The sequence below is a fragment of the Oncorhynchus kisutch genome, linkage group LG2 (assembly GCF_002021735.2).
Source record: "Oncorhynchus kisutch isolate 150728-3 linkage group LG2, Okis_V2, whole genome shotgun sequence".
NCBI lineage: Eukaryota > Metazoa > Chordata > Actinopteri > Salmoniformes > Salmonidae > Oncorhynchus > Oncorhynchus kisutch.
In genome coordinates this window covers 2,105,130-2,132,806 of record NC_034175.2, presented here as the reverse complement: position 1 = coordinate 2,132,806, position 27,677 = coordinate 2,105,130, and the positions used below count along the sequence as shown (strand labels likewise).

The 27,677-nt window shown below is 46.0% G+C and overlaps 1 protein-coding gene across 2 annotated transcripts in view; it reads left to right on the top strand.

Annotated features, from left to right (window-relative positions):
- Nucleotides 1-27,449, top strand: part of LOC109884826 (cingulin-like) — a 28,164-nt gene extending 715 nt beyond the window's left edge. For both annotated transcript variants that reach the window (XM_031837197.1, XM_031837200.1), the window contains 19 exons: nt 7,633-8,551; nt 8,665-8,750; nt 8,848-8,917; nt 15,947-16,042; nt 16,624-16,745; nt 16,985-17,096; nt 17,195-17,407; nt 18,124-18,272; nt 19,189-19,309; nt 19,387-19,599; nt 19,715-19,936; nt 20,035-20,283; nt 20,453-20,623; nt 21,192-21,443; nt 21,670-21,753; nt 21,833-21,951; nt 22,237-22,345; nt 22,423-22,586; nt 24,983-27,449. In XM_031837197.1, the coding sequence (XP_031693057.1) occupies nt 7,634-8,551; nt 8,665-8,750; nt 8,848-8,917; nt 15,947-16,042; nt 16,624-16,745; nt 16,985-17,096; nt 17,195-17,407; nt 18,124-18,272; nt 19,189-19,309; nt 19,387-19,599; nt 19,715-19,936; nt 20,035-20,283; nt 20,453-20,623; nt 21,192-21,443; nt 21,670-21,753; nt 21,833-21,951; nt 22,237-22,345; nt 22,423-22,586; nt 24,983-25,121 (3,609 nt within the window). In that variant the 5' untranslated portion in view covers nt 7,633 and the 3' untranslated portion in view covers nt 25,122-27,449. The remainder of the gene's footprint in view (nt 1-7,632; nt 8,552-8,664; nt 8,751-8,847; nt 8,918-15,946; nt 16,043-16,623; nt 16,746-16,984; nt 17,097-17,194; nt 17,408-18,123; nt 18,273-19,188; nt 19,310-19,386; nt 19,600-19,714; nt 19,937-20,034; nt 20,284-20,452; nt 20,624-21,191; nt 21,444-21,669; nt 21,754-21,832; nt 21,952-22,236; nt 22,346-22,422; nt 22,587-24,982) is intronic.
- The last annotated feature ends 228 nt before the right edge of the window (nt 27,450-27,677 follow it).

The following is a 27,677-nucleotide window of genomic DNA, read 5'->3' as shown; positions in this document are numbered from 1 at the left end:
TTTACCATTCTCTGTCATTTTATTAGCCAACATTCAGTGATTACACATGGACATGTGGCCTACAGAAAGTACCCACTGGCCAGGGTTTTGTCTCATATCTGATGCAAGATCGCAAGTGTTAGATGGCTTGATAAGATGATGTTATGAATTTAAACTTGACATTGATGTCTATGCATTATTTTGTCTGTTAGTATGTAGAATTTAACACAGCAGTGTATTGATGACAGATGGGAGAATGCTCAGCCTGAGGGACATGTTTTACTGTTGCCACAGGCACAGAATGAGTGTGAGAGAGAGGGAGAGAGAGACTGACAGAGTGATGAGACTGTTTACAAATTGGATGCTCTTAGAAGAGACCCTGAAGTGTGCAGGTAGGTGTGTAAGGGGGATGTTTACTGAGCTACACAGTGTGGAATGTGGGTGAGTGGAGGGGTGTATTAGGTGCTTCTATTTGGTGTTCTATTTGGCAACACTGATGTCTTTGTTATGCCAATGGGTGCCATTAGACTCAGAGAGGAAGAAATAGCTGGTTGTGTGAGAGGAGTGGAAAAGGGTTTGGTCTAAGTCAAGAATGTAATGAAGAGACAGAAGGGATGAATTGCCAATCACCAAGGAAACGGTCTTAACTGAAGGACTGTCTTGGGGACCCAAGTTGGTGTGTTATTTACATTTTCTAATGACAGCAGCATTCATGTGGAAAGTCTTTGGTATTTCAGCCACTCATGACTGACAGTCATCAGTAGGGCCCTATAAAATCCGTGTTGTGGATGGAACACAGAATCTAGACACAAAAATGGAATTCAACAATATTTGAACAATGTTTTGTTTTTCTATTAAAGTGTGATTTTGAGTGAACCTGAATAAACTGCGAAAAACGGAAACCTAGAAAAACAAAATGGAGAAATCAGGCAAAAAAATAAACCAGATTTTACAGGGCCCAACATCAGTCATGATATGTAATCTATTTGTGTCTCCACAGAAGGAGACAGTCACACACATGTAAGGCCATCCTCTTTCAGGTGCTTTCACTGAAGCACAGAAGCCTGTTGGTCTTAACCTGAGACAAGTATCCACAGTCAATCTCTGTTGCAGGTCTGGTCAGCTGCCTCATCATGTACTTCTCTCCAGAGAGAGAAACAGAGATTTGGAACCCAGGGGAGGGTTAGAGAGAGAGATGGCGGGATAGAGAGAGGTTAGGGGGATGGAGGGAAGGCTGGAGAGTTTAGAGAGATGGATGGATGGAGGGAGTGATAGAGGTTAGGAAGATGGATGAGGGAGGGAGGGATAGAGGTTAGGAAGATAGATTGAGGGATAGAGAGAGGTGGGAGGGAAGGATAGAGTTTAGAGATGGCGGTAGGGATAGAGAGGTTAGGATGGGAGGGATAGAGAGGTTAGGATGGGAGGGATAGAGAGGTTATGGGAGGGAGGGAAGAAGGGAGGGATAGCGAGAGGTTAGAGACAGGTTCGAGAGATGGACAGGTTAAAGAGATGGGGGGAGGGTCAGGTGCAGAACAGTGATATAAGTGAGGCAGACAGACAGACTGAGGGAGAGCTGGAGAGGGCCAGGGGGAGAAGAGTGTTGCGCTCCCAGCGTTTCTGCCCTCATTTTCTGCTCCACATAGTTTGGACAATAGGATGGGCTCACCCTCTTTCCCCTGACTGTCTCCCCTGGCCCTCTCCTCTCAACTGTACCCTTTCACTGCTTAGCAGCTGAACTGGCCTGTTGGAAGTGGCTTGACACATTGACACAGACAGACAGATAGATAGAAAGGGAGGTGGAATGAGAGAGTGAGAAAGAGAGAGGAAAGTGGCTGGGCTCCACTCCTGTGTTCCTGTTATGTTTGGTCCTATTCACTGTCAGTTCTCCCTGCTGAGACTGAGCCTCTGTCTCACACACGCAGGCGCACAAGCAAGCAGTGTTTCCCAATATGTTTCAGTACCAGGGACAGGCAAGCAATGCCCCTCCCTCTTAGAATAGCCAAGTGCCTAGATTAAACTGTAGAAGGGAGTATGTTGCTGACCTCCTGACATTGATTTACTCCAAAGGACCAGGGGTTGAGAAACACTGCTTTAAACTCAGCCTCTACAACTGATTATGGATGATTAGCCTCTGCATGCAGAAAGAAGGGTTGGTGTTGAATGTCCTTTGTATCTGTTGACCTATATCTGAAATAGATATCCTAGGCTTTCTGTGGTCCTCTGTCTGAAAGACCAGACTTGTAGCTGTCTTTGGGACATCTTCACCACTACTTGCCACTTGGCCATTAGGAGGTGTGTGTGACTGCGTGTGTGACTGTGCATGTGTGTGACTTTGTGCACGTGTTACGGTCGTCTGCACTAATGTACAGTGACGGGGGCTTTTTCAATGGCATGCTTTGGATGTCTGTCTTAGGGCGAGGGATGTGATGAGCTGAACTGTACACACACTAGTGTTGTAATGACAATGGCATTTTGGGTTATGATTAATTATCATGCAAATGGACATGGTTATTCTAATTTTTGTTGCAAAATGTTTTGAGCTTATAATGCATCTGTAAAAATGAGTTAGGACTAGAAGTCGACCGATTATGATTTTTCAATGCCGATACCGATTTATTGGAGGACTAAAGAAAAGCCGATTCCGATTAATCGGCAGATATATATATTTTTGTAATAATGACAATTACAACAATACTGAATGAACAAAAACTACACTTTTATTTTAACTTAATATAATACATCAATAAAATCCATTTAGTAGGTTCAATTTGGCAAAAACAAAGTGTTGGAGAAGAAAGTAAAAGTGCAATATGTGCCATGTAAAAAAGCTAACGTTTAAGTTCCTTGCTCAGAACATGAGAACATATGAATGCTGGTGGTTCCTTTTACCATGAGTCTACAACATTCCCAGGTAAAACGTTTTAGGTTGTAGTTATTTTAGAACTATTTCTCTCTATACCATTTGTATTTCATATACCTTTGACTATTGGATGTTCTAATAGGTACTTTAGTATTGCCAGCCTAATCTCGGGAGTTGATAGGCTCGAAGTCATAAACAGTGCAATGCTTGAAGCACAGTGAAGAGCTGCTGGCAAACGCAGGAAAGTGCTGTTTGAATGAATGTTTACAAGCCTGCTGCTGCCTACCACCGGTCAGTCAGACTGCTATATCAAATCATAGACTTAATTATAATATAATAACACGCAGAAATACGAGCCCGTAGGTCATTAATATGGTAAAATCCGGAAACTATAATTTCAAAAACAAAAGTTTATTCTTTTAGTGAAATACGGAACCGTTCCATATTTTGGGTGGCATCCATAAGTCTAAATATTGCTGTTACATTGCACAACCTTAAATGTTATGTCATAATTATGTAAAACACAATTTCCCTAGTTAATATTGCCTGCTAACATGAATTTCTTTTAACTAAATATGCAGGTTTAAAAAATATATACTTATGTGTATTGATTTTAAGAAAGGCATTGATGTTTATGGTTAGGTACATTCGTGCAACGATTGTGCTTTTCCGCAAATGCGCTTTTGTTAAATCATCCCCCGTTTGGCGAAGTTGGCTGTCTTTGTTAGGAAGAAATGGTCTTCACATAGTTCTCAACGAGCCATGCGGCCAAACTGCTGCATATACCCTGACTCTGTTGCACAGAACGCAAGAGAAGTGACACAATTTCTTTAGTTAAAAAAATGTTAATGTTAACAGGCAATATTAACTAAATATGCAGGTTTAAAAATAAATACTTGTGTATTGATTTTAAGAAAGGCGTTGATGTTTCTGGTTAGGTACACCATTGCGAATCCACTTGTTAAATCACCTGTTTGGTGAAATAGGCTATGATTCAATGATGAATTAACAGGCACCGCATCGATTATATGCAACGCAGGACAAGCTAGATAAACTAGTAATATCATCAACCATGTGTAGTTAACCAGTGATTATGTTAAGATTGATGGTTTTTTATAAGATATGTTTAATGCTAGCTAGCACCTTACTTTGGCTCCTTGCTGCACTCGTGTAACAGGTAGTCAGCCTGCCACGCAGTCTCCTCGTGGAGTGCAATGTAATCGGCCATAATCGGTGTACAAAAATGCCCGATTACCGATTGTTATGGAAACTTGAAATCGGCCCTAATTAATCGGCCATTCCGATTAATCGGTCGACCTCTAGTTAGGATATACCTAATGAATACCACACAGCTTGGTGACACCCCTGTCTCCAAAATGAATGAGACAAATGAACCTGCTCCTTCCGACTGTGCCTTTCTGTTTGTAAAATAATTAGAATCTTTCCCACTTAATTTAAAAATAGTTTACGCAATATAAGTTTTTCTATCTACTTGAATATAAAGTTGAATCCCCTTTCTACTAAAAATGTATGTATTATAACGATTATTTTTAGTTCAAGGTTGTCCTTTAACTGTCAGTTACAACGTTATACAATAATTCTTCCAAGCCTAACACACACTCATCCCCTAGTCAGATTGACAGATTAACCTCAACATCTTAGTCATTTTGTCATACTCATATATCATCTGTCTGTACTGTAATGATATGAGCATCCCCACCCCCAAACTACTTCCTATGGCTATGCTCATATCATTACAGTACAGACAATATATATGAGTATGACAAAATGACTGAGGTTGAGGTTAATCTGCCAATCTGACAAGGGGATGGGTGTGTGTGTCTCCTCTCTCGTCCTGATAGCCAGGGCTTTGATTTATACTGATTTATACTGGACACCATGTATAAACTGCACCAATGTCTTCACTGACGCTCTTTACAACACCACTGATCACCTGTGAGTGTGTGGGCCTGCTTGTACACAGTTCATTCCAGAGTGTGTATGAGGAGTGCAGGCATGTGTGGAGGCAGGGCTTCCTATCCACAGGAACAAGAGTTTGACATTGGTGTTATCCACCATGTTATCCACCACCATGACACACACTGATAAGAGAGGAAAAACTCTGTACTCTCTGTTTTTGTGTGTCAGTGAGGGAGGCAGCGGGAGAATGAATGTTTGTCTGTATGTGAAAGAGGGAGCGAATGAGAGAAGGTGGAGAAGTGTGGTAACTGGGTTAGTGCCTGGTGTTGTAGTTGGTTGGTTATAAGTGCAAAGGAGACATGCTAATGAGGCATGCGGTGTAATGACCTAGTCATGACGGCTGACCATGTCAATGAGGCATGCGGTGTAATGACCTAGTCATGACGGCTGACCATGTCAATGAGGCATGCGGTGTAATGACCTAGTCATGACGGCTGACCATGTCAATGAGGCATGCGGTGTAATGACCTAGTCATGACGGCTGACCATGTCAATGAGGCATGCGGTGTAATGACCTAGTCATGACGGCTGACCATGTCAATGAGGCATGCGGTGTAATGACCTAGTCATGACGGCTGACCATGTCAATGAGGCATGCGGTGTAATGACCTAGTCATGACGGCTGACCATGTCAATGAGGCATGCGGTGTAATGACCTAGTCATGACGGCTGACCATGTCAATGAGGCATGCGGTGTAATGACCTAGTCATGACGGCTGACCATGTCAATGAGGCATGCGGTGTAATGACCTAGTCATGACGGCTGACCATGTCAATGAGGCATGCGGTGTAATGACCTAGTCATGACGGCTGACCATGTCAATGAGGCATGCGGTGTAATGACCTAGTCATGACGGCTGACCATGTCAATGAGGCATGCGGTGTAATGACCTAGTCATGACGGCTGACCATGTCAATGAGGCATGCGGTGTAATGACCTAGTCATGACGGCTGACCATGTCAATGAGGCATGCGGTGTAATGACCTAGTCATGACGGCTGACCATGTCAATGAGGCATGCGGTGTAATGACCTAGTCATGACGGCTGACCATGTCAATGAGGCATGCGGTGTAATGACCTAGTCATGACGGCTGACCATGTCAATGAGGCATGCGGTGTAATGACCTAGTCATGACGGCTGACCATGTCAATGAGGCATGCGGTGTAATGACCTAGTCATGACGGCTGACCATGTCAATGAGGCATGCGGTGTAATGACCTAGTCATGACGGCTGACCATGTCAATGAGGCATGCGGTGTAATGACCTAGTCATGACGGCTGACCATGTCAATGAGGCATGCGGTGTAATGACCTAGTCATGACGGCTGACCATGTCAATGAGGCATGCGGTGTAATGACCTAGTCATGACGGCTGACCATGTCAATGAGGCATGCGGTGTAATGACCTAGTCATGACGGCTGACCATGTCAATGAGGCATGCGGTGTAATGACCTAGTCATGACGGCTGACCATGTCAATGAGGCATGCGGTGTAATGACCTAGTCATGACGGCTGACCATGTCAATGAGGCATGCGGTGTAATGACCTAGTCATGACGGCTGACCATGTCAATGAGGCATGCGGTGTAATGACCTAGTCATGGCGGCTGACCATGTCAATGAGGCATGCGGTGTAATGACCTAGTCATGGCGGCTGACCATGTCAATGAGGCATGCGGTGTAATGACCTAGTCATGGCGGCTGACCATGTCAATGAGGCATGCGGTGTAATGACCTAGTCATGGCGGCTGACCATGTCAATGAGGCATGCGGTGTAATGACCTAGTCATGGCGGCTGACCATGTCAATGAGGCATGCGGTGTAATGACCTAGTCATGGCGGCTGACCATGTCAATGAGGCATGCGGTGTAATGACCTAGTCATGGCGGCTGACCATGTCAATGAGGCATGCGGTGTAATGACCTAGTCATGGCGGCTGACCATGTCAATGAGGCATGCGGTGTAATGACCTAGTCATGGCGGCTGACCATGTCAATGAGGCATGCGGTGTAATGACCTAGTCATGGCGGCTGACCATGTCAATGAGGCATGCGGTGTAATGACCTAGTCATGGCGGCTGACCATGTCAATGAGGCATGCGGTGTAATGACCTAGTCATGGCGGCTGACCATGTCAATGAGGCATGCGGTGTAATGACCTAGTCATGGCGGCTGACCATGTCAATGAGGCATGCGGTGTAATGACCTAGTCATGGCGGCTGACCATGTCAATGAGACTTACTGAGGGAAACAGAGGGAGGATCCTTCACAAGGACTGGCTATAGATCATGTGTGATTACACATAAAGATCCTAGATTGAGGAAGGAGTCTCACCTTTGCTGTGCTGGTTGGGCAGGGCTGGCCTGGCCTAGGCAGGGAAGAGGAAAAACTAAACCAAGTGGAACTCGAGAGAGAGCAAGAGAGTACACGTAATGGGAGCAAGAGAGTGGGATGTAGGGTGTGTGTGTTTCTAGGTTAATGAATAATGAAGGTCACTATGAACAAAGTCCATTCTAAAGCAACTCCACTGAGACTCATTCTCTCACACACCTTTGTAACTCGCAAACCCAATAGAAACACACACAGTCCACCCTCTTTCTGTGTGTCTGCATGACATTCATACCAGTCAGATATTCAGTTGACGTACTTTCCCGGGAAAGAAAACAATAAATTACTGCTGTCACATTCACTTCTTTAAAGTATAACACTTGGAATAGCTGTATTAATATTGTCTTTCCCCCTCTCCACTTTCTCTCCCCTTTCCCTGTCTCTCCTCCTCCGCCCCGTCCCCTCTCGCTCTCTCCCTCCCCAGTATGAGTACTCCGTCAGGTCGGAAGAGCCCCGTGGACTACGGGGTTCAGATCCGCTTCATCAACGACTCAGGAGGGGGGCTCCCCTCGACCCAGCTGAGATCCAAGCCCCCCTCCACCTCTAAGTATGGGGTGGCTGTCAGGGTCCAGGGCATCGCTGGACAACCCTATGTGGTTATGAAGGACGGGGGCCCAAAGGGAGATTCGTATGGGGTGCAGCTCCGTACCCACTACCCCCCGGGTTACGGCAGTCTGCCCCGCAGAAGAGACCGAGAGGAAGGAGAGGGAGAGGGGGGAGGAGGGCCGGGAGGGGCATTACGCAGGGCACAGTCACATGGTTCATTACTGGAGAGTGAGGGGGGAGGAGGATTTGGGAGACCACCAGGGGATGGGAGGTCTGGTAGCTATGGGAACCTGGATGAAGGGATTGGTGTCGCGGAAGAGAGAATGGAAATAGGGGTGAGGGAGGGGGGTAAGGGGAGGAATATAATGTGTGGGTCATATCAGTCTGGGCTCAATGGGTCACTGGGGAGGGGAGGGGGGAGTCAGTATGCCCCTGACCTCCATCCTTCCCAAACAGAGCAGCTGACCATGGCACACCCCCACCCCCAGAGCCTTCCTTACCCAACACAGCCCCACCCCCAGACCCCCGTCAACAGACTGATCAGCAGGTTTGACGGCAGCAGCAGTACCAGAGAACAACAGAGGGGGCGCTCTCCTGTAGCAGAGGACCCTAGAAACACCATCTCCTCTTCCCTCGCCCCCAACCCCTACTCCTCCCCTCCCTCCTCCACTCACAGCAGCCTGGGGCGGGGCCAAGGCACCGTCAGCAAGGCAACACCCCACCCAGCCAGTCAGTGGGCTCCGCCGGGGAGGTTTGTCGCTGTGGAGACGCCGTCAGCCAATCGGACATACCCGCTGGTAAGAGACTGTACGGGAGGGGAGAGCGGTTACTAACTAGTATACTTAGCTAGTACATTATCAATACCTCCAGTAAAGTTTAAAAACAGACTAACACTGAGCTCTGTCTAAAGGTGACCCCTGACCTGCTTCAGAGTTCAGAGGTCACCAGTGAGGAGGAGCAGGTCATGCAGACCATCTACAGTGTGCTCAGAGAAGGGTAGAGCATTTATCTTACGGTGTCATTCAACATTAATTCAGGCCAGTTATCAACATCCTTCTGACCATGTGTGTTTGACCTGTTGTTCACCCCTCAGGACCAGTGAGAGGGACTCAGTCATCAGACACAAAGTCAGGGTGATCTTCCAGAAGATCCAGGGACTCAAGGTACTTTAATATACAGTGCCTTCGGAAAGTATTCAGACCCCTTGACTTTTTCCACATTTCTGTTATGTTACAGCCTTATTCTAAAATGGATTAAATAAATAAAAATCCTCAGCAATCTACACACAATACCCCATAATGACAAAGAAAAACAGGTTGTTAGAATTTTTGTTTTTACATAAGTATACAGACACTTTCCCTTTGATTGGAGTCCACCTGTGGTAAATTCAATTGATTGGATATGATTTGGAAAGGCACACACCTGTCTATAGAAGGTCTCACAGTTGGCAGTGCATGTCAGAGCAAAAAACAAGCCATGAGGTCAAAGGAATTGTTCGTAGAGCTCCAAGATAGGATTGTGTTGAGGCACAGATCTGGGGAAGGGTACAAAAAAAGGTCTGCAGCATTGACGATCCCCAAGAGCACAGTGGCCTCCATCATTCTTAAATGGAAGAAGTTTGGAACCACCAAGACTCTTCCTAGAGCTGGCCGCCCAGCCAACCTAAGCAATCGGGGGGAGAAGGGCCTTGGTCAGGGAAGTGACCAAGAACCAGATGGTCACTGACTGAGCTCTATAGTTCCTCTGTGGAGATTAGAGAACTTTCCAGAAGGACAACCATCTCTGTAGCACTCCACCAATCAGGCCTTTATGGTAGAGTGACCAGACGCTTGGAGTTTGCCAAAAGGCACCTAAAGACTCTCAGACCATGAGAAACAAGATTCTCTGGTCTGATGAAAGCAAGATTAACCTGTTTGGCCTGAATGCCAAGCATCACGTCTGGAGGAAACCTGACACCATCCCTACGGTGAAGCATGGTGGTGGCAGCATCATTCTGTGGGGATGTTTTTCAGCGGCAGTGACTGGGAGACTAGTCCGGATTGAGGGAAAGATGAACGGAGCAAAGTACAGAAAGTTTTGATGAAAACCTGCTCCAGAGCTCTCATGACCTCAGACTGGGGCAAAGGTTCACCTTCCAACAGGACAACAACCCTAAGCACACAGCCAAGACAACGCAGGAGTGGCTTCGGGACAAGTCTCTGAATGTCCTTGAGTGGCCCAGCCAGAGCCTGGACTTGAACCCGATCGAACATCTCTGGAGAAACCTGAAAATAGTTATGCAGCGACATTCCACATCCAACCTGACAGCTTGAGAGGATCTGCAAAGAAGAATGGGAGAAAGTCTCCAAATACAGGTGTACCTAGCTTTTAGATTTTATTTTATTATTTATTTAACCTTTTATTTAACTAGGCAAGTCAGTTAAGAACAGATTACCATGACAGCCAACCAAAATGCAAAAAGCCTTCTTCGGGGACATACCCAAGAAGAAGAGGCTGTAATCGCTGCCAAATGTGCTTCAACAAAGTACTGCGTAAAGAAAGGGTCTGAATACTTATGTCAATGTGATATTTCAGTTTATTTTTTATACATTTGCAAAAATGTCTAAACCGGTTTTTGCTTTGTCATTATGGGGTATTGTGTGTAGATTGATGGAAAACAACAATTTAATTCATGTCAGGATGACGCTGTAACGTAACAAAATGTGGAAAAGTCGAGGGGTCTGAATACTTTCCGAATGCACTTTAGTAGTACTCTAATATACACCTCAAGGTACTATTATCTACAGTGAGCTCCAAAGGTATTGGGACAGTGTCACAATTTGGATGTTCAGATAGAATACAATATGTTTCTAAACTCTTCTACATTCATGTGGATGCATAGTCCTGAATTAATATTTAATGTTTTTTTATTTGACCTTTTTATTTAACTAGGCAAGTCAATTAAGAACAAATTCTTATTTTCAATGACGGCCAAGGAACAGTGCCTTGTTCAGGGGCAGAACGACAGATTTTTACCTTGTCAGCTCGGGGATTCGATCTTGCAACCTTTCGGTTACAGGTCCAACACTCTAACCACTAGGCTACCTGCCGCCCCATAATGATGAGTGAGAAAGTTAGACGCACATATCATACCCCCCTGCTAACCTCTTACCATTACAATAACAAGGGAGGTTAGAATTTTTTGCGGTCTAAGATATTTATGCCTCTAACTTTCTCACTCATCATTATTCACGATTCATTCAGGATTATCCATAATCATGGTAGTATAGACATTATTAATGTAGAAGTGTTTAGAAACATTATATTCTTATTTACAATAAAAGTAACTCCAAAATGACACTACATTATTTACCATTCATTTCTATTTGGCAAAAAAATATAAAACTCTACCAAAACAAACAGCAAATGCATCCAACAAGTTTGCGGTCACAAGCTTGATGTAATCATTGTTTTCTAGGAATATGGGACCAAATACTAAACGTTTTACTACTTTTTAATACACAAGTGATTTTGTCCCAATACTTCTGGTCCTCTAAAATGGGGTATCTACAAAAATTTCGAAATGGTTCACCTGATATGATGAATATACCCTCCAATCAAAGCTGACAGTCTGCACTTTAACCTTGGAGTCATTGTATCATTTCAAATCCAAAGTACAGAGCAAAAAATAAAACAATGTTACTGTCCCAATACTTTTGGAGCTCTCTGTACATCTCTATACACCTCAGTAGTACTCTAATACACATCTCTATACACCTCAGTAGTACTCTAATACACATCTCTATATACCTCGGTAGTACTTTAACACATCTCTATACACCTCAGTAGTATTCTAATATACAGTACCAGTCAAATTGTTGGGCACACCTACTCATTCCAAGGTTGTTCTTTATTTTTACTATTTTATACATTGTAGAATAATAGTGAAGACATCAAAACTATGAAATAACACATGGACTCATGTAGTAACCAAAAAAGTGTTAAACATCAAAATATATTTGAGATTCATCAAAGTAGCCACCCTTTGCCAGCTTTACATACTCTTGGCATTCTCTCAACCAGCTTCATGAAGTAGTCACCTGGAATGCATTTCGATTAACAGGTGTGCCTTGTTAAAATTTAAGTTGTGGAATTTCTTTCCTTAATGCGTTTTGAGCCAATCAGTTGTGCTATGACAAGGTAGGGTTGGTATACAGAAGATAGCCCTATTTGGTAAAAGACCATGTCCATATTATGGCAAGAACAGCTCAAATAAGCAAAGAGAAACGACAGTCCATCATTACTTTAAGACATGAAGGTCAGTCAATACGGACATTTTCAAGAACTTTGAACGTTTCTTCAAGTGCAGTCGCAAAAAACATCAAGGGCTGTGAAGAAACTGGCTCTGATGAGGACCGCCACAGGAAAGGAAGATCCAGAGTTACCTCTGCTGCAGAGGCTGTTCATTAGAGTTACCAGCCTCAGAAATTGCAGCCCAAATAAATGCTTCAGAGTTCAAGCATGTACACACATCTCAACATCAACTGTTCAGAGGAGACTGCGTGAGTCAGGTCTTCATGGTCGAATTGCTGCAAAGAAACCACTACTAAAGGACACCAATAAGAAGAGATTTGCTTGGCCGAGAAACACGAGCAATGGGCATTAGGAAATCTGTCCTTTTGGTTCCAACCGCCATGTCTTAGAGAGACGCAGAGTAGGTGAACCGATCTTCGCATATGTGGTTCCCACCGTGAAGCATGGAGGAGGTGTGATGGTGTGGGGTGCTTTGCTGGTGACATTGTCTGTGATTTATTTATAATTCAAGGCACACTTAGCCATGCTGGTTAACAGAGTTCTGCATCTATATGCCATCACATCTGGTTTGTGCATAGTGGGAGTATCATTTATTCAGGACAATGACCCAAAACACCTCCAGGCTGTGTGAGGGCTATTTTACCAAGAAGGAGAATGATTGAGTGCTGCATCAGATGTCCTGGCCTCCACAATCACCTGACCTCAACCCAATTGAGATGGTATGGGATGTTGGACCGCAGGCTGAAGGAAAAGCAGCCAACAAGTGCTCCTTCAAGACTGTTGGAAAAGCATTCCTCATGGAGCTGTTTGAGAGAATGCCAAGAGTGTGCAAAGGGTGGCTAATTTTGAAGAATCTCAAATATAAAATGTTTTGATTTGTTTAATACTTTTTTGGTTACTACATGATTCCATATGTGTTATGTCATAGTTTTGATGTCTTCACTATTATTCTACAATGTAGAAAATAGTAAAAATACCGTGCAGGACGTTTGGCATTTGCCAGAGAACACCAAGATTGGCCAATTCGCCACTGGCGCCCTGCGCTCTTCACAGATGAAAGCAGGTTCACACTGTGCACATGTGACAGTCTGGAGACGCCGTGGCGAACGTTCTGCTGCCGCAACATCCTCCAGCATGACCGGTTTGGCGGTGGGTCAGTCATGGTGTGGGGTGGCATTTCTTTGGGGGGGCTGCACAGCCCTCCATGTGCTCGCCAGAGGTAGCCTGACTGCCATTAGGTACCGAGATGAGATCCTCAGACCCCTTGTGAGACCATATGCTCGTACGGTTGGCCCTGGGTTCCTCCTAATGCTAGACCTCATGTGGCTGGAGTGTCAGCAGTTCCTGCAAGAGGAAGGCATTGATGCTATGGACTGGCCCGCCCGTTCCCCAGACCTGAATCCAATTGAGCACATCTGGGACATCATGTCTCGCTCCATCCACAAATGCCACGTTGCACCACAGACTGTCCAGGAGTTGGCGGATGCTTTAGTCCAGGTCTGGGAGGAGATCCCTCAGGAGACCATCAGGAGCATGCCCAGGCGTTGTAGGGAGGTCATACAGGCACGTGGAGGCCACACACACTACTGAGCCTCATTTTGACTTATTTTGAGTTTGAGTTTATTTTTATTTTTACAGGCACATTAATCAACATTTCAGTAAAAGTGCCGGTTTTAGCCAGCCGGCTAATTTTCAACCGCAGTCCCTGGGCAGGTTATTAAAAACAATTACAATATAGACAATAGCAACATAGAACAAGCAAGACATAGGGACATTTTAAGGACATTACATCAAAGGTGGATCAGGCTATACTGATGTAGTGTGGTTTTCCACTTTAATTTTGAGTGCGACTCCAAATCCAGACCTCCATGGTTTGATAAATTTGATTTCCATTGATAATTTTTGTGTGATTTTGTTGTCAGTACATTCAACTATGTAAAGAAAAAATATTTAATAAGAATATTTCATTCATATCTAGGATGTGTTATTTTAGTGTTCCCTTTATTTTTTGGAACAGTGTATCTCTATACACCTCCGTGGTTCTCTAATATACATCTCTATACACCTCAGCAGTACTCTAATATACATCTCCGCGGTACTCTAATATACATCTCTATACACCTACGTAGTACTCTAATATACATCTCTATACATCTCCGCGGTACTCTACTATACAGTGGGGAGAACAAGTATTTGATACACTCCCGATTTTGCAGGTTTTCCTGCTTACAAAGCATGTAGAGGTCTGCAATTTTTATCATAGGTACACTTCAACTGTGAGAGATGGAATCTAAAACAAAAATCCAGAAAATCACATTGTATGATATTTAAGTATTTCATTTGCATTTTATTGCATGACATAAGTATTTGATACATCAGAAAAGCAGAACTTAATATTTGGTACAGAAACCTTTGTTTGCAATTACAGAGATCATACGTTTCCTGTCGTTCTTGACCAGGTTTGCACACACTGCAGCAGGGATTTTGGCTCACCGCTCCATACAGACCTTCTCCAGATCATTCAGGTTTCGGGGCTGTCGCTGGGCAATACGGACTTTCAGCTCCCTCCAAAGATTTTCTATTGGGTTCAGGTCTGGAGACTGGCTAGGCCACTCCAGGACCTTGAGATGCTTCTTACGGAGCCACTCCTTAGTTGCCCTGGCTGTGTGTTTCGGGTCATTGTCATGCTGGAAGACCCAGCCACGACCCATCTTCAATTCTCCTACTGAGGGAAGGAGGTTGTTGGCCAAGATCTCGCGATACATGGCCCGATCCATCCTCCCCTCAATACGGTGCAGTCGTCCTGTCCCCTTTGCAGAAAAGCATACCCAAAGAATGAGGTTTCCACCTCCATGCTTCACGGTTGGGATGGTGTTCTTGGGGTTGTACTCATCCTTCTTCTTCTTCCAAACACGGCCAGTGGAGTTTAGACCAAAAAGCTATGTTTTTGTCTCATCAGACCCCATGACCTTCTCCCATTCCTCCTCTGGATCATCCAGATGGTCATTGGCAAACTTCAGACAGGCCTGGACATGTGGCTGGCTTGAGCAGGGGGACCTTGCGTGCGCTGCAGGATTTTAATCCATGACGGCATAGTGTGTTACTAATGGTTTTCTTTGAGACTGTGGTCCCAGCTCTCTTCAGGTCAATGACCAGATCCTGCCGTGTAGATCTGAGCTGATCCCTCACCTTCCTCATGATCATTGATGCCCCACGAGGTGAGATCTTGCATGGAGCCCCACACCGAGGGTGATTGACCGTCATCTTGAACTTCTTCCATTTTCTAATAATTGCGCCAGTTGTTGCCTTCTCATCAAGCTGCTTTCCAATTGTCCTGTAGCCCATCCCAGCCTTGTGCAGGTCTACAATTTTATCCCTGATGTCCTTACACAACTCTCTGGTCTTGGCCATTGTGGAGAGGTTGGAGTCTGTTTGAGTGTGTGGACCGGTAACGAGTTCAAACAGGTGCAGTTAATACAGGTAATGAGTGGAGAACAGGAGGGCTTCTTAAAGAAAAACTAACAGGTCTGTGAGAGACGGAATTCTTACTGGTTGGTAGGTGATCAAATACTTATGTAATGCAATAAAATGCAAATTAATGACTTAAAAATCATAATGTGATTTTCTGGATTTTTGTTTTAAGATTCCGTCTCTCACAGTTGAAGTGTACCTATGATAAAAATTACAGACCTCTACATGCTTTGTAAGTAGAAAAACCTGCAAAATCGGCAGTGTGTCAAATACTTGTTCTCCCCACTGTACATCTCTATACATCTCTGTAGTACTCTAATATACATCTCTATACACCTCCGTAGTACTGCTCATCTTATTTCAATTTGTCATTGGTGGTGCTAGCTGTCATTCTATGGGGTATCCACTAAAGTCACTCTCCCCCTCAGCCCAGTGAGAGCTCTGGTGAGGAGTGGAAGAGAGAAAAGAGGGATCTGGAGAGGAAGATGATGGAGCTACAGACCTCTCTACAGGAGGAGAGGAGGGTGAGTGGAGGAGAGTAGGAGAAAAAGAGGAAGGAGTGATCATTTGGGACGTGATGGAAAGAGTAGAGCGATGGTGTTTGTTTGGCACCTAGGAGACGCTCACGGTGAGCTGTTTCAACAGTACACACACCAGCTGAGCCCACCGTGTGTGCGTTTTCTGAGAGGAGCTGATGTTTTTAGTGGCAGTCTAATCCGAATGCCCTAAAAGCCCTGTAAATGGACCACCGATGATTTTAAACCAGTTTAAACCTGTTGGGTTAGAGGTGGACACACACACATTATTATATCTGATAATGAGTAATTATGTGTTGGCTTAAGGGAGTTGGGCTGGTATTTAACTCTAACACCCTATAACCACTTAATCATGTATGTGAATTCTACAGTGAGGATTAAAGCCTGTCTGACACTATTCTGAAGAACACAGACACACAGCATGTTTAAATAGAGAATCATGCCTGTTCTCCAAAATATTTCTAATGGTGTAATTAAATACTACCACTCTGTCACCTCCCCACTGTCTGTCGTTGTCTGATGTTGTGGTGGTCATGTAGCCTACAGTACAGGACTGTGTGTGTGCATAGGGCTCTGTGGGCAGCTCTGACCCTGTGTTAAAAGCAGAGCTGGATTCATGTCTGGATGAGAACATGCAGCTCCAGGAGACTGTGGACAGGAAGAAGACTGAACTACACCAGACACACTCTGAGTGAGTAACAGTGAGCAGGACAAATTACCTGGGTAGAAGGAAACCTTGAGAGGAACCAGGCAGGTTGAAAGTGACTCCAGGCTGCTGGATCAGAACTGGTTATAATGATGGCTTATTGAAAGGTTCTTTGTTAGTGTTGAGATAAAGAGCATCAGATCTCTCTTGTAAAATAGATTTTATCTCAATGAGAATGACCTGTAGAAATAAAGGTTAAATGAATAAATCACGGTCTCTGTCAGGCTGAGTCAGTTGCGTATGGAGAGAGAGAGTGCTGAGTCCAGAGTCAGAGATATGGAGGACCGACTGGGCGAGCTACAGGAGGAGCTGAGGACAGAGAACGGCAACAAGACGGTAACACAACATTTGGGTGGTCTTGAGACACAAGATCTTTGTTGTGCACTCTTTGTAACTGTCCTGTAGAATGTGTTGTGTGTATTGTGTGTCTACAGGACCTGGTGACTTGTCAAGCGTCTCTGTTGGAGGTGTCCATGTTGAAGCAGAAGCTGGAGGATTCTCTGAGACAGAGAGAGAGGGAGCTGACGGCCCTGAAGGGAGCTCTGAAGGACGAGGTGGCCACGCACGACAAAGACATGGAGACACTTCGAGAACAGTACAGCACTGACATGGAGAGACTGAGGAGTACCGTGGAGCAGGTCTCACAGGTACACACCCACGTTTAAACTTTTATTCACCACGGCCACAGGATACAACCGGTGGAAAACGGTAGTCAAATTCTTACTTGAGAGCTCTTTCCTACCCACACGCGTGCACTGGGGGAGCAGCAGAGCGTGAAGTGATTGAGACCCACTGGACTTGCTTCACACCGGGGCATTATAGCAGGAACAACAAGTGATTACACCGTTACGTTTGACTGCACAGACAAAGCCACAAGCAGTACATCAGCTGATCTCACATTCTTAATGACACGTCTTACTCCCTCTCTCTCCCCACTCTCTCTCTCATATCATCCTCCCTCTCCCCACTCTCTCTCTCTCTCATATCCATCCTCCCTCTCTCTTCTCTCCCCCTACCCCTCTCTCCCCACACTCTCATATCCACCCTCCCTCTCTCTCCCCACACTCTCTCATATCCACCCTCCCTCTCTTCTCTCCCCCCTACCTCTCTCATATCCATCCTCCCTTTCTCTTCTCTCCCCCCTACCTCTCTCCCTACACTCTCTCATATCCATCCTCCCTCTCTCTTCTCTCCCCCCTACCTCTCTCCCTACACTCTCTCATATCCACCCTCCCTCTCTCTCCCCCTACACTCTCTCATATCCACCCTCCCTCTCTTCTTTCCCCCCTACCTCTCTCTCTCCACACTCTCTCATATCCACTCTCTCCCTCTCTTCTCTCTCCCCCTTCTTCTCTCTCCCCAGTCTCAGGCGGGTATCGAGTCAGAGCGGTTGCGTGTGAATGCGTCGGTGCGTACTCTACAGCAGCAGCTGGAAGACTGCAGGGACGAGAGTGGCCACTGGATGACGCAGTTCCACAATACTAGAGATGAACTACGGACCACCAAACAGGAGTGAGTACAGGCACCTACAGAGAATACAACCTTACTGTGAAATGTTTACTTTTAACCAACAATGCAGTTTTAAGAAAAATAAGTTATTTAATTTACTTAAGTAGTAATTGACTGGTACTGTACACACACACACACACTTCACTTACAAAGTCTTACACATCTCTTCCCTGTTTTTCAACCATCCATGTATACATCTATGTAACCATCCACATGTCCCATTTTTGTTCTCCGATTCTGTACCGTCTCCTCCTCTCTAGTCTTATTGACTAGACACGCCCATCACCCCTGAGCCACCGTGAGGGAGCCTATATATGTGCTGTATATTGGTTATAGCCGTGCCAGTAGCCAGCCGTGCCAGTAGCCAGCCGTGCCAGTAGCCAGCCGTGCCAGTAGCCAGCCGTGCCAGTAGCCAGCCGTGCCAGTAGCCAGCCGTGCCAGTAGCCAGCCGTGCTAACCCTTAGCCTATCATTTCTGCGACCCCGCGGAAATGTAATTAAGATATTGAAAAACCCCAGCAAAATGTCTGTTTTAAGCTAGAGAGATGTTTTTTTGCATGGGCTGCATGCATGTTAGTAGCTGCGGAACAATTCCATATTTTAGAATCCTCTCTAGAGGGTTTTAATAGCTGCGGTTAATAGCCAGGGTTTATGGCCGTGTAGCTGACATTCCAGTTAAACCAGCTTCTGTGTTTCTCTATTTGACTGACTGACTGAAGAAATTGTGATACTGTAGAATGACCTCATTTTAACAACAAAACGTTTGATCAACTTTGAGGGACTGAAATCAGCATTGGAGATTGAACTGTAGCTTTGTTGATCAAACTAAATGATGTCTGATCAGTGCTCATCTGTGACTTGATTTCTAGATTTTGAAATGGATCTTTAATTGGTTAAAATGGTGTGTGTTTGTGTTGCAGGATGCTGCAGGCTCGTCTGGAGAAAGAGGAGCTTGAGGAAGAACTGAATGAAGTACAGGAGAGGGTCAACACCATGAAACAGCAGATACCAGACCCCAGTCATACACACACACTCAACCAGGTACACACACACACTGATTCTGACACACACACTCTCAACAAGGTACACACTGACACTGTTCTCCATTGTCATGTCAGGAGCTGCAGAGTTTGCGTGCCGATCTGCAGCAGGCCCAATCAGAGGCAGAGAAGAAAAGGGCGGAGCTCGATAAAAAGGTAATGGAGGTAATCTCCCTGAAGAAGGCCAACCAGGAGCAGGAGGCGGAGCTCAAGTATGAGATGGACAGGCTGAGGGGCCAATCAAATCGAGCCAAAGAGGATCTGGCCAAGGCCCAGGAGAGAACCAAACAGGTGTGTGTTGTGTAGTACCAGCTATGTGACTGGGAAAGATGGCCACTTTTCCTCCCTTATATTCACAATCTCCATCCTTCTCTCAACCACTCACCTCTTTTGTTTCTCTCCATAGCTCCCTGACCCGTCGGTCGTGTCTGGCCTGCAGTCAGAGTTGACTGATGCTCGTGGGGAGAGAGACCGACTGGGAGAGAAACTCTCCAGCACTGAGCAGGAGCTGCAGTCAAACACAGAGCGGCTGGCCAGAACCCAGACAGAACTAAACGCTCTCAGAGACTCACAGCAGGAGCAGGAGGCAGCTAACACACGCCTCCGAGAGAAACTCTCACGCCTGGAGGTGAGACATATACACACACATTACACTACCTCTTTCTCACAGCTCTTTGTTAGTGGGTGTGTTGTTTCACAGTATGTATTTGTGTGTGTCCCCCCCAGTCTCAGCTGGCTTCCAGTGCATCAGAGAGTTCGGAGGCAGAGCTGTCCCTCCAGGCGGAGTTGAGGGGGTTGAGGCAGGAGCTTGACGAGGCCAGGAGAGGAGCCTCTCGGCTGGGCCAGGACCACCGGCAGCTCAGTCTGCGTCTGGAGGACAGGGAGAAGGAGAGGGACCAGCTCACACAGACCAACACACAGCTGGAGCAACAGAGGAGACAGCAGGAGCGGTCCCTGGACAAACTCAATAAGGAGGTGAGGAGTGTGTGTGTCTACATGGGTTTTTCTGATGCTCTGTGTACTGCATTGAAGTGCTGTGTTTACAAATGTACACTGTGCAAATAAAAATCTCTCTCTCTGTCTACTTACTCCTCGCTCTCTCCCTACTCTCACTCTCACTCTGCCTCTTTCTCTGTCCATGTAGTTTGAGTCTCTGTCCCAGTCGTCTGGTGAAGAGGTGCATGTTCTCAGGGCCCAGCTGGAGGAACAGAGAGAGAGATCTCGCAGTGAGACACAGGAGGCCCAGAGGCAGGGCAATGACACACTGGTAGAACTGGAGAGGAGCCAGACCTCCCTCAAGAGACTGGAAGAGGAGGTGAGAGAGAGGAAGGGACAGGGTGAGAGAGGAGGAGGAAAAGAGAGGAGACTGAGGAGGAAAGGGTCTTCAGGAGGTGAGAGAGAGATGGATGGAGGGAGGAAGGGACGGGGTGAGAGGAGGAGGAGGGAAAGAGGGAGGAGACAGAGGAGGAAAGGGTCTTCAGGAGGTGATAGAGAGGAAGGGACGGGGTGAGAGGAGGAGGAGGGAAAGCGAGAGGAGACGGAGGAGGAAAGGGTCTTCAGGAGGTGAGAGAGAGGAAGGGACGGGGTGAGAGGAGGAGGAGGGAAAGCGAGAGGAGACGGAGGAGGAAAGGGTCTTCAGGAGGTGATGGTATTGGTCAGGGCTAGTCATCTCTCACCCTGCCAGAGCCTGCTGCTTTTTTCTTCTACCTGCTAATGAATTGCACCCACCTGGTGTCCCAGGTCTAAATTGGTCCCTGATTAGAGGGGAACAATGAAAAAACACAGTGGAACTGGCTTTGAGGTCCAGAGATGAGTTTGAGAGGTGAAGGTGATTCGTCTTTAACGCTGATCCAGAGAGTGTGTGTGTGTGTGTCGTGCGCCAGGCGTCACGTCAGAAGAAGGAGCTGCTCTTTGTGGTTGAGGAGAGAGACAATGTTCAGCTGGACAAGGAGCTGCTCACCAACCGCCTGCACCACCTAGAGGCTGAACTGGAGAACAGCAGGAGCAGCCTCACAGACAAGAGCAGGGAGCTCCGCAGCACGGAGGACAAGATGAAACGACTGGAGCTGGAGCTGGAGGAGGAGAAGGGATCTGTGGAGCTACTCACTGACAGAGTCACCAGGACCAGAGACCAGGTACACACACAAACACACTATAAATGACAGCTTTCACCAGTCTGTTGGTTAACAGTTGAAAGAACCAGGACCAAGCTAGGAAAATAATGTATTTGTTATCTCTCTACTCACCCTCTTTCTCCCCTCACCCTCTTTCTCCCCTCACCCTCTTTCTCCCCTCACTCTGTCTGGTGTTCCTCTGTCTGGCGCTCCTCTGTCTGGCGCTCCTCTGTCTGTCTGTGTGCAGATGGAGCAGCTGCGTTCAGAGCTGATGCAGGAGAGATCCTCCAGACAGGACCTGGAGCTGGACAAGAATGCCCTAGAAAGACATGTACGTTAAGTCTGTGTCTCCACTGAAATGATCTTAAGGTCTGAGTGATGATTAATTATGCTTAAATCTCTCTGTCCAGATGAAGGAGTTGAAGACCAGAGTATCTGATATGGAGGGTCAGTCTCGCTCCTCTGTAGGAGTGGCTCAGCTGGAGAGTAAAGTTCACGAGTTGGAGGAACGCCTCCACAGCGAGGATAGGTATACCGCACACTACACGTCCCACAATGCACCACACCCCAGGAACTACAGACGCCACAATGCACCACATAGTCTGGAATATGATATTTTGTAACAAAAGCTGATTTTGTGTTTGGTATGGTAGTTCACTGTTAGTTAGAGAAGTGTACCTTAAATTGACATTCACATTATTGATGACAAGTAAAGCTTATGATATTATGAACTGGTCACACATCTGTATCCAGAATCACCTTGTTCATGTTTGTGCTAAACGTGTGTGTGTGTGTGTGTGTGTGTGTGTGTTAGGGAGAAGAACTCCATGTTGTCGTCTCAGCGTCGCCTGGAGAAGAAACTGAAGGAGCTCAACTTTACCCTGGAGGAAGAGAGACACCAACACACAGAACAGAGAGACCAGGTACGCGCGCACACACACACACACACACACACACACACACACACGCACACAGCCTGACTGATTCCTCTGTGTTGTAGCTGTCTCTGCGTGTGAAGGCTCTGAAGAGACAGGTGGATGAGGGGGAGACCGAGGTAGAGAGGATGGAGGGATTGAGGAGGAAGGCCCAGAGAGAGATGGAGGAACAGATGGAACTAAAGGAGGCCTTACAGGGCAGAGTCACCGCGCTAGAGACTGAGCTCAAGTAAGTCTGTGTGGGTTGTGTTTCCAAGTCTGACACTCTACCTGTTTCACATGTTAGATTACTAAGTATCTCCTTTCTCCTAGATGTGGCTCTTCTTCTGAACCAGCCCAATTCTCTCTGTTCTCTTCCACTCCCTCCAGACCTCTTTCTGTTCTTCTGTTCTCCTCCACTCCCTCCAGACCTCTTTCTGTTCTCTTCCACTCCCTCCAGACCTCTCTCTGTTCCTCTGTTCTCCTCCAGACCTCTTTCTGTTCCTCTGTTCTCCTCCAGACCTCTTTCTGTTCTCCTCCAGACCTCTTTCTGTTCCTCTTGTCATTGGTAATGAGTTCAGTGAGCTGACATTTACTGGCAGCCTGTTCACTCCCCACAGCCAAACTAGCGTGCAGTGTGTATGTGTGTGTGTTGTGTATCATTCTATGGATCACTGAGCTCCTCTCTGATCCCTCAACAGAGATGCTGCTATCAGACACACATCATTACAGAATAAAGCAGTCGGATTCAAACACACACAAACATACTTCTTCAACAGTCACACTCACCCAGCTGTGTAAAGGTGTCTCATTAAACCCCACTCAACAGTGCTGTGGGAACACACACACACGTACGTATGTGCAGGTCAGCTGTGAAGGGGGATGCAGAGACAGATCTAGCAGACAGCAGTCATCCCTGTACAGTGGAGAGAACAAGTATTTGAAACACTACCGATTTTACAGGTTTTCCTACTTACAAAGCATGTAGAGGTCTAATTTTTATCATAGGTACACTTCAACTGTGAGAGACGGAATCTAAAACAAAAATCCAGAAAATCACATTGTATGATATTTAAGTATTTCATTTGCATTTTATTGCATGACATAAGTATTTGATACATCAGAAAAGCAGAACTTAATATTTGGTACAGAAACCTTTGTTTGCAATTCCAGAGATCATACGTTTCCTGTAGTTCTTGACCAGGTTTGCACACACTGCAGCAGGGATTTTGGCCCACTCCTCCATTCAGACCTTCTCCAGAACATTCAGGTTTCGGGGCTGTCACTGGGCAATATGGACTTTCAGCTCCCTCCAAAGATTTTCTATTGGGTTCAAGTCTGGAGACTGGCTAGGCCACTCCAGGACCTTGAGATGCTTCTTACGGAGCCACTCCTTAGTTGCCCTGGCTGTGTGTTTCGGGTCGTTGTCATGCTGGAAGACCCAGCCACGACCCATCTTCAATGCTCTTACTGAGGGAAGGAGGTTGTTGGCCAAGATCTCGCGATACATGGCCCCATCCATCCTCCCCTCAATACGGTGCAGTCGTCCTGTCCCCTTTGCAGAAAAGCATCGCCAAAGAATGATGTTTCCACCTCCATGCTTCATGGTTGGGATGGTGTTCTTGGGGTTGTACTCATCCTTCTTCTTCCTCCAAACACGGCCAGTGGAGTTTAGACCAAAAAGCTATTTTTGTCTCATCAGACCCCATGACCTCCCATTCCTCCTCTGGATCATCCAGATGGTCATTGGTAAACTTCAGACGGGCCTGGACATGCGCTGGCTTGAGCAGGGGGACCTTGCGTGCGCTGCAGGATTTTAATCCATGACGGCGTAGTGTGTTACTAATGGTTTTCTTTGAGACTGTGGTCCCAGCTCTCTTCAGGTCATTGACCAGGTCCTGCTGTGTAGTTCTGGGCTGATCCCTCACCTTCCTCATGATCATTGATACCCCACAAGGTGAGCTCTTGCATGGAGCCCCAGACCGAGGGTCATTGACCATTGACCATTGAACTTCTTCCATTTTCTAATAATTGCGCCAACAGTTGTTGCCTTCTCACTAAGCTGCTTGCCTATTGTCCTGTATCCCATGCCAGCCTTGTGCAGGTCTACCATTTTATCCCTGATGTCCTTACCCAGCTCACTGGTCTTGGCCATTGTGGAGAGGTTGGAGTCTGTTTGATTGAGTGTGTGGACAGGTGTCTTTTATACAGGTAACGAGTTCAAACAGGTGCAGTTAATACAGGTAAAGAGTGGAGAACAGGAGGGCTTCTTAAAGAAAAACTAACAGGTTGGTAAGTGATCAAATACTTATGTAATGCAATAAAATGCTAATTAATTACTTAAATATCTTAATGTGATTTTCTGGATTTTTGTTTTCGATTCCGTCTCTCACAGTTGAAGTGTACCTATGATAAAAGGTACACTTCAAAAATCACAGACCCACTGTATGTCACACCAGTCAGTTCCCATATCTGACCAGCAGAGGGCTCTCTCCCTGACAGATACTACAGGGAACCACACTGTCTACTGTAGAAGTCAACTGTCTACTCCCACACATATTTGCTGAGATCCACCTACAGCCTCTGTTGTAGTGAACAATAGATGATGAAGATAACATTTCTGAAGCTGATGATGGTGTGTTTCAGGAGGAAGGTGCAGCAGGCGCAGCGTCAGGCCCTGGACTCGTCGGCTCTGAGCTCTGACGAAGATGATGAAGGCCTGTACGACCCCTCCAGCATCACGTCCATCCTCACTGGGAGCAACCTTCACACCAGCTCCTGCTAGAGGGGGGAGGGAGGGGTAGTGACAACCTTCACACCAGCTCTTGCTAGAGGGAGGGGGGGGGGGGGGTAGTGGCAACTTTCACACCAGCTGCTAGAGGGAGTGGAAACCTTAGTAGTGGCAACCTTCACACCAGCTCCTGCTAGAGGGAGGGAAGGGTGGGTAGTGGCAACCTTCACACCAGCTCCTGCTAAGGGGGGTAGTGGCAACCTTCACACCAGCTCCTGCTAGAGGGAGGGAAGGGTGGGTAGTGGCAACCTTCACACCAGCTCCTGCTAGAGGGAGGGAAGGGTGGGTAGTGGCAACCTTCACACCAGCCTCTGCTAGAGGGAGGGAAGGGTGGGTAGTGGCAACCTTCACACCAGCTCCTGCTAGAGGGAGGGAAGGGTGGGTAGTGGCAACCTTCACACCAGCTCCTGCTAGGGGGGGGGTAGTGGCAACCTTCACACCAGCTCCTGCTAGAGGGAGGGAAGGGTGGGTAGTGGCAACCTTCACACCAGCTCCTGCTAGGGGAAGGGAGAGAAGGGTGGGTAGTGGTAACCTTCACACCAGCTCCTGTTAGGGGGGGGGGGGGGGGGTAGTGGCAACCTTCACACCAGTTCCTGCTAGAGGGAGGGGTAGTGGCAACCTTCAGTGTAGTGGTAGGAGGAGGAGAACAAGGGCTATTCTGAGCACTATAAAGGGAGAAGGAGGAGGATAGAGGGACGGAGGAAGGTGGATTAAAGGGTGTATTTTAAGCACTACAGGGTTGGAGGGAGGGGGTTATTCTAAGCACTTCAGATAGACATCTACTGTACACACAGGTACAATACACTGGGACAGGTCTATAGACCTGCTATAAAAATACTGTATAAAGGAGGGATCACAGGTTCAGGGAGGGGGGGGGGGGGGGATCACAGGTTCAGGGAGGGAGAGAGAAAAAGAGAGGGATCACAGGTTCAGGGAGAAGGAGAGGATGAGGAGGATGACTCACTGCGCTGGACAGTAGGCTCCTAGTAGTACTGAAGAGGAGGATTGTGGGGGTGAATAAGCTCCGATGTCCAGGAGGAATACAAGACAATAAACATGAATACAGTAACAGAACACTAACACATTCTACCCCTGAGAAGAACAGGCAGGATGACTCGCTGTCTAAAGCACTTACAATGACTTACAGGACTTAACAGCAATACACTGTTGCACTCTTCAATTTCATCATTACTCTGTGGTACTCTATGGTATGCTATGATACTGTAATTAGTATGGTGCTCTTTAATACACAGAATTACGCTGTGGTACTGTTTAATACGGTCCTTATTATGGTTCTTTTCAATACTCTATTACTCTTAGTGAAAAGGAGTTTGGTCACATGATTACACTGACTGAATAGTGATAGAAGCAACCACACCAACATGTACTGTGACTATTTAACACTGTAGCTGGTTAATGTCTGCTTTTACAGGGTGAACAGTGTTTCATCTGATCCTACTGGTGCCCTGTCACATGGACCTGATGCACAGCAAACACTATTCCATCCAGTCCTTCATGGAGATCTGATATGCAAGTGTACTTTTTAAAACACGGTTGGACCAAATGCTGCCAGATATGAGAATGATGAACAAATGTAGATAGTTTTTCTAATTCATGAAATCAACAATATTCTGCTGAATGTGATATCATAGTTAACATTGTTTTAGAAACCATATCTGACAGTTTGATTCCTATTCTGCTGTATGTCCTACTACTTGACTGCCTGCCACTACAGATGCATGTATGGAGTTTGCTCTGATACCAATCATCTCTCGCCATTTCTTCACACACACACTTTACACATTGTATTTGTAGCATCTGTGCACAACTTCTATGCAGTCCTTACAATTAATACTCAGAGAAGCTTGTGAAGATCTTAATCACTATGCCTTAAAAGTTGTTTAAATGATTTTGTAATGCATGGTTTTCAGTTGTACTTGTTCCGGTGTACTCTGGATAGATTTTTCTAAATGATTTGTTTATATTTAATTGGTTTTGGGGGAGATCTGAGGGCTTGCATTTTCATTCAGTGATACAGTAGTTACCACTGTAAGTGATATTGCTGCAATGTTCATAAATCTTTCAGTTGGCTTGAAATATTTTCTATAGAATATGGTGCTCTAGTGTGTCTTATACCCTACACATACAGTACATACTGTTTAGTATATATGAAGCACTAGACTACCATACTGTATGGCTTTGTAACTGAGTACAGAAGGTGGTACATGATTACTGATTAGTCATTTTACGCTGTGAATTTGTACTTCACAATACCAATCTGTTTTCTATTGAATTAAATATTGCGTAGCAATCGAAGTCCAATATGTGTTTCATTGTCTTTCTGGCACAAGTTGAAACGACACCCAATAACCCACCACTGTCAGCCTTCAATGGAATGGACTCTGTTTCTCTGTGTTATTTTCTTTGGAAGGAGAGTCCTCTTCAGCTGGAATGCAAATGGGCGTAGTTAGAAACTCAGCAAAAAAAGAAACGGCCCCTTTTCAGGACCCTGTCTTTCAGAGATCATTTGTAAAAATCCAAATAAATTCA